General features: G+C 40.2%; 1 protein-coding gene across 1 annotated transcript; it reads right to left on the bottom strand.

Moving 5' to 3' along the window:
- Positions 1 to 2,395: 2,395 nt before the first annotated feature.
- LOC123246367 (butyrophilin subfamily 1 member A1-like) lies at positions 2,396 to 11,705 on the bottom strand. The gene is made up of 7 exons (XM_044675274.1): positions 11,606 to 11,705; positions 10,827 to 11,174; positions 8,501 to 8,782; positions 8,178 to 8,336; positions 4,809 to 4,835; positions 4,502 to 4,528; positions 2,396 to 3,072 (listed from the first exon to the last, which is right to left on the bottom strand). The coding sequence occupies exons 1-7, from the start codon at positions 11,703 to 11,705 to the stop codon at positions 2,396 to 2,398; spliced, it is 1,620 nt and encodes a 539-aa protein (XP_044531209.1).
- Between the last annotated feature and the right edge of the window lie 221 nt (positions 11,706 to 11,926).

Raw genomic sequence — 11,926 nt, 5'->3', positions numbered from 1 at the left:
ATATACACGTATATAATATAATAATATGTAATATTATAAATAACATATAATAATCCCAGAGTAAGGAAGCAATCACTTCCTTTGACTAAATACCAATTAATTCTAATATCTGTGTTCTTATTTAAGGGGGGATCAGGAAATCGCATTCTCTTCAACTGCAGAAAAGAAAAGAAAGAATTCTGAATTTAAATAAAATTTTTAAATGAATATTAAAAACAATGTTTTATTTAAAGAGGCTCATATTTGAAATCAGATGACAAAAGTCTGAGTCTCAATTTTGTTGCTTAGTATTTGTACAATCTTGGGCCAATCATTTAATGTCTCCAAGCCTCAGCTTTCTAAATTTGTAAAATGAAACTTGAACTGGATGACTTCTGGTGTTCCTTTGGGTTATATGGATTTGATCTTATGGTCCTATGATACCTTAGTCTTTGGAGGACTATCAAGTGCAAGAGATTCGGTTTGTTATAGAGAATCACCTCCATACAACTAAAGAAACCAAAACATGAAATTGTCTGAATACCCATGAGGTTTGACTCCTTACTAGAAGTCTTCAGGTGAAGGCTTAGTGATCTCTTGTAGGGAATGTTGTACATGTGAAGGTCAGACTAGATATCCTGTGACATGTTTCCAAAAACTGAAATTCTGTGATTCTGTGACTTGTAAAAGATTTCAGGTACTGATTTACCTTTGTTTAGGGGCATTCCTCTTAGGAGTAAATAGAGTCAGGATCCAAATTCAAACTGAATTGATTTTTTAAATTTTTTTATTTTTTTTATTTTTTTTAAACCCTTACCTTCTGATTGGCTCCAAGGCAGAAGAGTGGTAAGGGTAGGCAATGGGGGTCAAGTGACTTGCCCAAGGTCACACAGCTGGGAAGTGTCTGAGGCAACAATTGAATTGAGATGATTTATTCAGTTGACCCCATATCAGTTCCTAGGCATCACTTATTAACATTTACAGTAAAGTTATATACTATCTGCTTTTTTATTTTGTCAGTAATTTCTATGCATTTTCCTTTCATACATTTTCTGTTTACATACTTTAAGGTCAAACAACAAAGAATATTCAGAGGCAGTATTCAGATGCAAACAAATGAATTGAGATGGATTTGGCACAGGAATTTCTATGATGGGAAATTTCAAACACATAAGATACCAGAGAAAAAGGGGGGAAGGTGAGATTCTGGCAGTAGAATGAGGATGAGATACTGAGAAGAGATATCAAAAAAGACTAGAAAATTTTAAAAACACAGACTATTAAGATTCTCTACAATTTATTAGACTTATCTATGTATACATCAGTTCCTCCTAGTAAAATATAACTTCTTTTAAAGTAGGCACACTTTCATTTTTATCTCAGATCCTACCACATGACTGACCCCTTTATAAATATTTAATGAATTGAATTCCCCTTTATTTCTCAGAGATCATATCTGATATTATAAGATCTAAATCATCTCTCTCCCCACCCATTAAGATATGGTAAGCGATTTGATCCGAATTATAAACATGCTTTCACATTGATCATTGTTGTAAGAGAATATGAAAATCTCAAACTTTAAATAACTTGTTATTTTTATAGATGGCCAAAAATTGTGACTAACACCCTTTTCCCACTTTTCCAACACTCCAAAAATTAGAAGACAGATTTCTGAGGTTCACTTCTTTTGTTTGTGTATGGGGGTTGCATAGTAAAATAATTCATGACCTAGTATCTAATTTACTGTTTGCATTGCAATACATTTTAGCTAGATTGCTCCTCAGACAAGAAACAAATTCTAACTTTAAGCTTTTGCAGAATGTCAGGCTATACGAAATCCTGTGTCCCACTGGCATAATCTTTGAAAATCTATAGTAATCTAGAGATACCAACGTAGTAAATAAGGTTGCTACTCTGATCACATTCACTAATATTGGGAAGCTTCAAAAAAAATAGTAAATAGGATAAGAACAAAGGACTTTCTCTATCTTGGGCCTATGCACAAGAGTTCAATAGTTCAGTCATTTTCCAGTCTTGTCAAATTTTTTGTTTCCCTATTTGGGGTTTTCTTGGCAAAGATACTGGAGTGCTTTGCCATTTCCTTCTCCAAATCAGTTTACATATGAGAAAACTGAGACAACCATGGTAAATTGATTTCCCTAGGGTCACACAGCCAATAAGGCCAGATTTGAACTCACAAAGTGTCTTCCTAATTCCAGGCCTGACACTTTACGCACTACACCTCCTAGCTGCCAGATATATAATAAATCATATATAAACCTGCTGCTACCTCCCCTACAACCCAAGAAAAGACTTTTCTATAGTGTGGTTATAGGGTCAGGGCTTTGAAGTAAGTTTTGGTAAAATTGAGTGATTGGGGGGAATTTTAGAAGAGGGGACGTGGAGAGCTCAGTTACTTTGTATCGTGGGAAACAGGCTCATAATGAGGTGGAGAATGGCTTTGTGTTGTGGTAGATTTGTCCTCTGGAGCCTGTTCCTTGTCACCAAGAAGCCGTCCCTGCTCTTGGGAGGCCATCGGGGTCTCCAGAGAAGGGGCAGGGGTCCTCTCAGTTCTGTCTGACACACTGCAGATGGTGAAAGATGTGTCGAGGGTCTGAATACTAAAGTATGGGTGCACAGGCCCAGAGAAGGGGGCTGGGGGGAAGGTGTAGATGTGAGACCCATCTGTCATGTTGTAAAATGAGACGTCTCCTGCCTCATAATCCAGGAATATACCTATCTGCTCTGGGGGCTTCCCCAGGGATGGATACTCTAAGTGTTTACCAATCATTGACTGAAATACCCCTTCAAAGCATCCTACGACCCAGAACCCAATTTCTGGGGACTCTCTGAACCACCCACTCCTGTTTACATTGTCCCTACAAATTCCAAGACGCCAAGTAGCTTTGTTCCCAACCCCCATTTCCACCTTCACCTCCCAGTAATATCTCCCAGAGGTGATGGCCTCCCGGCCCAGGACACTGAAGGTTTCTTCTTTACTCTTGTCTGCATTTCCCACCTTCAGCGAGTTCTCTTTCTTAGAGACAGTGAGGCCAGGATGAGCAGAGGCTGGATCCAGAGTCACATTCACTGCAGAAAGAGATGCCAGGTAAATGCAGGTCTAGGAGAAAGAGTGACTTAAGGGCCAGGAAGAATCTAGGACCAAAGGAAACACCACACATAGAGGCCTTTCAGAGCCTTCAGCAGAAGCTGGCCTGTCGCCTGTCCTGACTGGCTCTCTAGCCGCTCCCGAATGAATGAGTCCCTGCCACAGACTCCTCTGTGCACAACGGCCCCTTTCATCCGAAGGCCTCAGCAGCTGAAATCCAATGCTAAAATACTTATGATGAAATGCCTTTTGCAAGGGAGACAGTGCAGGATGCCTAAGTCAAGTGAGATCACCCTGTTGTGTCTGTCCTTCACCTGCTTTCTCATTCCTGAATCCCTTTTCCATAACTTAGGCTAGTGAGGAAAGGAAGAGACTTGTGTCAGAACATGTTCTATTCTGTCCCCCTGGGGGAAGCCTGGAATCAATGCACAGGATAAAAGATAGAGATGCAGTATGCAAGCATCAATGGGACAGTGCCACAGTGATACCATTGCTAGACTCCACAGTCTTTACATCCTCCCTCAACATTCATTCTAGTGCCCTTTCTGCCCCTTTTGTCCAACCACAATCTCTGCTACTTTTAATAAAAGTTACTTTCCTCTTCCCCTATGAATATGGGCAAGAACTTGATGCTCATTCCACTCCTGCAGGCCTTTCATATACAGGAAATCTCATTCTTCAGCCTGTGCTTCTCTGCAAGCTAAATATCCTAGTCACCACCAGGCCTCTCTCAAAAGCAGTTGGAGAATATTTGAGGTATTGATAGGAATTAGCAACTTTTGTTTGTGTTTCAGGAAGAAAGTATGTTATGGAAGACTGAACAAGAGAAAAGCTTGAGACCATGAAGAAGAAAACTGCCTAGGTGTCTAAATGAATGAAGAATAAGACCCAGGAGGAAAGGATCACAGAACTAGAGCAATTAAGACTGGAGAAATGATTAACATAAATCTTCAGTCTTATACAGAGGGAAATACCCAGCATCTCAACCTCCCTTAGGAAAGCACAGAAAAAAACTGGCTTATATTTTTTAACTGAAGGATTTAGATGACATATAAATAATAATCTGCAGAGAAAGGGGATTCAGACTTTCTTGGGGTTTTTTTAAACCCTTATCTTCCATCTTGGAATCAATACTGTATATTGGTTCCAAGGCAGAAGATCAGTAAGGACTAGGCATTGGGGGTAAAATGGCTTGCCCAGTGTCACACAGCTAAGAAATGTCTGAGGCCACATTTGAACCCAAGACCCCCAACTCTAGTCCTGGCTCTTGATCTACTAAGTCACCTAGCTGCCCTGCAAATTTTCAAATAAGAATGATGGAATATCTTCTTCAGGTTATAAAGAAAAATGGAATCTTTTGCCCTAGAATGATTTAATGGGACTCTAGAAGACAAAGTTGAAATCACTTACATGCCTGAAAATGTTTCTTTCTCCAGTCTGAAAGAGAACACAGATACACACACACACACACACACACACACACACACACACACACACACACACATACATAATTATAGGTGAGGTAAGACTGCCTGAAGGGAGAAAAATGTTCCCCCATCTTTGCCATCACTAACTTTAGATCCTCCTCCCACTCCCAGGAATCTTTTTCTTTCCACAGGAATCATGTCTGTGTGTCAGAGCCTTCCATTTAACATAAAGGCAAAAGTTCCCTGAAATAGGAGATATGGTGATCCTGGGGAAGAAGAGAGACACTCACCAGCATATATGTGGGCTTTCTTCCAGGCTGAAAAGAAACAAAGATATGAGAGTATCTGTGAAAGTTTTCCTTTTTCTATTTCATATCTATATTTGCCTCACTAGAACAATAGGAAACACAATTAGACAATCAGCCACCAGCCCACCTCTAATAGTGTCAATTCTGGTCACCATAAGTCTCTACCTGGCCAAGCTCTATACACAGCACCAGAAACTACCCTAGCCAGATGGTCACTGATGACAGCACCTGTCAACCAGCTGTGATGATGATTTGTATTCCTGACCTGCCCATGATGGGCCTCCCTCTTCCTGGGACACCCTGGTAGTTCCCACTATCATCCCAAGTGAACCCATAGACTTTCTTTCCAATGGTGTTGAGCCTGGAAGAACACTCATAGGAGCCTCTCATACCACCTTCAGAGTTCCAGAAACCCTGACCCTGTCTCCTGGCTGTGGTAGAGGTCTTGGGCTCTAGGAAGGAGACCATAACCCAGGCTCCTAGAGATCCTATTTGCCCTCCTCTTAAGCAAACCAAGCTGGCTAGACTTAGCCCCTTAACAGTGTAAGACCCTGCCTTGCCTGGAGTCCTGTGCTAGGGTCAATTACTTTTCTGTCCTTTCCCCTAAATGACTAAAGAGTCATTCCACCAGCTGGTATGGACCCCAATTCCATGGTTTCAGTTCCCCCTCATCTGGGCTACCACCCTTCCTCCCTCCAGAAACTGGTATAGGCTCTGGACTGACCTGGGACCAAGAGAACCATCAATGTGTATGGAGGCAACCAAGCCAGCCCTGGAAGTCAAAGTGACAATGCCAGCTCTGCCCTGCTCATGCTTGGAAATGTCTGGAGATAGTCTGATGTTCCAAATCTAGGCTTTGATATCAGCAATGGTCCAACCAGAATTAACCAGGACAAAACCAACCTGGCAATGCCCACCAGAGCCAGGGTAAAATCTGGTAACTTGAGACCTGACCAAGTCCAATCTACTAGCAGCCAGAATCCTGGAAAGCCCAATCCTACTTATACTTTGAACCTCTAAGGACTGCCCAGAAGGGTGGTCCAATGGAATGATTGAAAGGTGAACTTCAAGAAACTCACCAAGACCCTAACCTGGTTCAGGATCAACTCTTTGGTAGGTTGTTGAGGATTCTCTCTCTCAGCTGCCAAACTGGTGGCTACCAAAAATCTTTCATAACATGTGCACATTCCCTCTTGTCCACTTCCAATGCTCTTCCTGCATGCATACATGTGCACTATTAATCATGTGCTTGTGAGCTATGATTCTGCTCTTCATCTGCCTCAGGGAATTCTCCTATGTACAGTTCCTGCTTCTTCCCATATGTCAGACTCAACAAAACCAAAATACCCCTAAGCCCCTTGCTTAAACTTGCTGACATGTTGGCAGCCTATTGCCCTTGCCTGATGGGACGTGTTTTCCTTTAGGGCTACCATAGGAGATATGGAATGGAACCACTGAACCATTATATCTACCTTGCTATAGTAATTGCTTGGGCTATTAACCTCACCAACTGCTGCATTTGCTCAAAGGCACCTGAAATTTGGTAGTAACCACTTTTACCTGATTCCCCTGCAAGGCACCCCAAACTATATAGCCCTCACATCCCTTCCAAGGCTGTTCTGGTCACTTTCCAGCTCTCCAACATATCTCTGTTTCTGATCCATTATCTTAGCCATCTGTGCAACTTACTGGGTAATACACACACACACACACACACACACACACACACACACACACACACACACAAAATGATGCTGACTTTGAATGCACCTTTTCTAATTACAACACTTGCCTTTCCCTTCTAGTATGTCCTCCTCTCAATTTAAACCCCTCAATGTATAGATTAATAAGGCCTGACTACAGCTCTCCCAAAGTATCCGATGTGCCTATGACACCCTAGTCCCATAATTATTCTACCCTCACACCCCAATTTTCATTTATAGTCCTCTTCACTGTATTCTCATTACCCTTAACCTGGAGTTATTTAACAACACTGACCAGAGCCTCTCAGTGAATCCTCAAATCCAGATCTTGGCTCTAACCCAGGTCATGAGACCAAAAGAAACAGTAGTATTGGAGGCAGATGGGAGAGTGGGGGAGAGACTTAAGGAAGAAACATAAATTAGAATGCCAATGTAATAGTTCGGCAGAGAGATGATGAGGCCCAGCAATTCCATTATTGGGCAAAGTAACAAAGTATCAAAAATAAAAATAAAATGAACAAACAAAATGGAAAAGAAATGAATATACAAGTATTCATTGCATCACTCTTTGTGGTACTAAAAATCTGGAAATAGAATAGAGATAACTTGGAGAGAAACTAAACAAATAGTGGTACATCAATGTTATACTATTTCAACTCAAAGAAGTTATGAGGAAGTCAGGTAAACATGGGAATGGTTGATTGAAATGATGCAGAAGTAAAGTAAGATGAAACAAGAGAATGTTATAAGTAATGACTATAACCATGTAAGTGAAAATAGCAAACACCAAAAGCTAGAATTAACTCATTTCAAAAGCAAAGACCAATCTTAGCCCAGAGGACAAATGTTGAAATGTTTTCCAATTCCAGTAGAGATCTAGGGAATTCCAAGGTGGACCCATTTTATACATGTATCATGATATGCAGTCACTGTGCTAGGAGATTTTCCTTAATTGATTTTCCGATTGAAAGATTACATGGTGAAAATTGTGGTATAAAAGACAAAAGTTATCAATAAAATAAATGAAAAATAAAATGGCATTTATAGGCTCTATTTTGTATCCAACTTTCTCACCCTCATGCCAGAAGCAATGTGGGTATAGTGACTGTATGTGCATACATGGATAATTATGTGTTGTTCAGATATATATGTCCTTCAATGGGGAAAAAAAGGCAGTCCAAAAGAGTGACTATTTGAGAGAAAGTGAGCATTACTCACCTGAATCAGAGATGCTTCCTTTTTTCTGAAAGGCAACAGCAATAAGTGAATCATCCTGAAGTCAGTTCTGGGTGAAACACAGGCTGAATTCAGTCGTGGGGGGAAATTGAACTTACCAAGATCTATTCTGAGAGATTCTGAAAAAGAAAGAAATTATATAAATCTAAGCTCTGCAGAAAGGAGAGGTTTTTGCTCCTTAAATATCAGATGAGAGTGGTCCTTTTTTAGATCCAAAGAATCTTCCTAAAAATCACCAGTCTTCCCTGCTCTGGAGCTCTGTCATGATGCTGTCCTTTCTGGAGTCTGGAATTCTGCCTTCCTTGCCCCTCATAAAATTTTTGTCTCCCTCTCTCCTCTTACGTGGTCCTCATCATTCCACACACCTAGACAAAGTTCCTGCTTATCTCCCTACTTTGCCTTTCTCCTTTACCTTTCTCTTCTTGTTGGTCCTTCTTTTCCTGGTGCAATTTCTTTACTTCCTTCCTTTCTTTCAGGATGAAAAAGATGCTGATTCCAAGGAGAATTCCCACCACAGCTAAGATTCCAGTCAGGGCTTTCTTCCAGGGAGAAGTCTTAGGGAAGAAGGACTCTATTGAGAGACCCAAGGAAGTCTAGGTCAGATACATACCCATATAAGCCCTTTTCCCTCCACTGTGATTCTTTACCTTGCCCACCTCCCCTAATTCTAGAAATAAAGAGAGTACGCATAACTTGGAGAAAAATAAACAGATATCCTAAAGCCTGAGGACTAACCTGAGATGTCAATGGTTGACACTTTCCCCTGATCCAGGAGCAGGTTGTGAATAGAGCAGGATACATTCCTAACAGAGCTGTCTTGGACCACAATCAATGTCTTCACATGGAAGAAACCAGCTTTATCTTGGACCTGGGTCTCAGAGAGGAAGGGTAACTTCCCTCCGCTATTGTCTCTGCACTGCACCTGGGGCCGTGGGAACCATCCCTCTGCAGTGCATGCCAGCCGTATTCCTCCATCTTCATACCCTTCCAAGTGGAAATGAAGAGCAGAACCTAGACCTAGAGACGGAAGTCATTGACCTTCTTGTGATCAGAAATCACCATGTTTGCAAGATTAATTATCTTTCTGTTTCAAAAGAAGTGCTTCAGAAAAGGGAAGAAAAAGACTGAGACTATGCTCATTTAGTCTCAATTTCTTGAGAGCAAGGGACTGTCTTTTGCTTTCCTTTTTATCCCTAGGACTTAGCACTATGCCTGTCAAATAATACACATCATATAAATTTAAGTTCACTAACTAAATTAATTCTCAATAAAACATAAAGGAAAATTGGAATTGATAGTAGGGGAAAGAATTTTCCCAGAGTCAGAGCTGAGAACCTATTACTTTTTACTGATATTCTCTATTTCTCAGACTTTAGGCCACTATGAAATGGGTCATGGAATCCTTTGAAAGGGACAGAGTGATTTTTTTAAATCCTTACCTTCTGCCTTAAAATCAATACTGTGTATTGGTTCCAAGGTAGAAGAGCTATAAGGGTTAAGCAATGGGGGTTAAGTGACTTGCCCAGGGTCACACAGCTAGGAAGTGTCTGAGGCCAGATTTGAAGCCAGGACCTCTCCTGTCTCTAGGCCTGGTTCTCAATCCACTGAGCTATCCAACTGCCCTCCTGAAATTTTCTAAAGGAACATTCTTAACTGTGTTTAGGTGTAGCATGCTACAGGTGCATATGTTCCTTATTTTAAACTGAGAATTGTAACCATGTGGTTCTTTTATTCCTTTATTCTTTCCTTAAATTACCATTTAATTCTTCTACTACTGATCTTCCTTTGGTTTAAATTTGTTTAAACTTAGAGATAGCTGAGGAAAGTGAGGCTATATAGCAGTGGAGAAAATGGCCCTTTCCTTTATGTGCCCCTTATCTCTGAGTGTCTTTGCCTTCTTAATTAACTTATAATTTATAATTTATATACTATAAATTTATAACTTAATTAGCTTCTAAATAATAAACAGGCCCTTATGTGATGGGGACATTTTGATCCATTGTCCCTTTATTTTTCTTGACAGGGCAGGGTAAGAATATAAATTCTCTTCCCTTGAAACCCTTGAAAATTTCCCTTCTCTCTGTTAATGGTATCTGGAGTAGAAGAGGACTTAAGGTAATTGAAGTTGTCTGGGAAATTTATTGTCTTATCCTAACCTCTCTCAAAGAGAGATAAAGAAACATCTGTCTGTGCTATGGTGATAAGGCAGTGTGGGTGGTATGGGAGTGGGCAATGGGGCAATATTAGAGTAGTAAAGGAAAACAGCTATGCTACTTTAAACAACACATCCTTCTCAACTGTTTTAATAAGAGGTTTAAGAAGAAAGGATAACTAAGAACACAGTGGATAAAGAGCCAGACCTGGAGTCAGGAGGATCTGGGTTCAAACATGACCTCAGATGTATGACCCTGGACAAGTCACTTAACCCCAGTTGCCTAGCCCTTAATGCTCTTCTGCCTTAAAACAGATACTTAGTATCAATTCTAAGACAAAAATAAGAGTTATTGGGGTTTTTTAGGATGTAAATAGGTTGATAGAAAATGATCTGTCAGGGAAAATGTAAGGATGCCAGGGGCACATGGTCAAACTCAGAGGTTAACATTATGAAGGCGTGCTCTTTTCCATGCCTTCGTAACAAAAACAGTTCAATTATATGCAAAGTACTTTGGCATTGCAAACCATCTTGATGGGCATCATTTCATTTGACTCTCACAAGCCTTAATGGACTACTACACTTGCTAGCACAACTTTATTTATTGTTATTTTACAAATAAGCAAATTGAGATTCAGTTAGTCTCTGACTTGCCCAAGTTCTTTGGCTTAAACATAGGTTTCCTAATACCAAATCAAATGTTTCTTTAAACAATGCCACAGCTACTCTTGCACCTAAAATAACACTAGACTTAGTGGAACTTGGGCTACTGTTGAAAGATAGAAAATGTGATATTGAATCTTAAAACATTTTGCAAAAGATGTGGAGGGTAGAGAGATTTTTTTTAACTACCTGGAGGAAGTTGAACCCATTAGTCACAAAAAAGGGTTTTAGAAACAAACCACTTACTTGCCACTCTTACTTCAAAAACAGTCTTTTCATATGCATCACCTTCCTTAAAAATGCACTGATACTCTCCATTGTCTGACATTTTGACATTGTAGATCTTCACAGCCACCCTCCCTTCATCAATAAAGTCTCTTATAAATTCTGTCCTCCCCATGTATTCCTCCATTTGTTCTCCAACTTGCTCCCTCCCATTTTGAAACACAAATACAGCTTCAGAGAACTGGGAGCGAAGCCATCTGATATCCATGTGCTCTGCACTCATCAAGGGGGAGAGGTGACAGGATAGTGTGACGTCTTTATCCAGTGTAGCCACAATGGGTTGAGTGGGTCCAAGTACCTTAAATTGTTCTGATAGAGTGAGAAGAGTCACAAAGAGATTAAAGTAAGCAATCCATTAATAAGGAAATAGTCACTCCCATTGGTCCCCACAGTCATCTTAGATGGGAAGGGAACTGACATAATTCTTTATGGGATCTCTGAGAAGGGATGTGTAGATATTTTAATAGAATTTACTTTCAAAGACTTATTCTTTCTGCCCATGATGACACAAAATTGTTGATCCATCCTATTAGACTGATGTTTTTACAAGGTGTTCTTTGAAGGACCCATAAAAGTTAAGAATATTTCAATGATCTATATGGAGCTTGAGGGAAAAGGTAGAGATGTCAGTCCTTCTATAAGACACTTGGTTCCATGCTTTCTGTTTGGTGACCGATCTGAACTGTTTCACCCATATGAGAAAGACATATAGAGAAGGAAAAAAAAACAAATATTCCTACCTGAAACACACACAGTCATCGGCAGGATGAAGAGGGAAATGGAACAACTGCATAGAAAGGATTGTAGAAAACCCACCATCTTCCTCAGAGCTACAAACATGGAAACTAGAAATGAGGACCAATTAATCAATAAATAGTAATCAGGTAACTATGGGATACAAAAAAAGCATGGAGGTAAATTATTGAGTCTCAGAAACAGAAATCAGGACTGTTTGCCCTAATTGCCCTAAGTCCTTATAGCTCTTGATCAAAAGGAAAGTGATTATCTGAAGGAACACTCCAATATCTTTGCCAAGAAATCCCCAAATGGGGACATGAAGA

This window comes from Gracilinanus agilis, chromosome 4, assembly GCF_016433145.1.
Source record: "Gracilinanus agilis isolate LMUSP501 chromosome 4, AgileGrace, whole genome shotgun sequence".
Taxonomy (NCBI): Eukaryota; Metazoa; Chordata; class Mammalia; order Didelphimorphia; family Didelphidae; genus Gracilinanus; species Gracilinanus agilis.
This window is presented reverse-complemented; position numbering and strand designations above follow the sequence as displayed.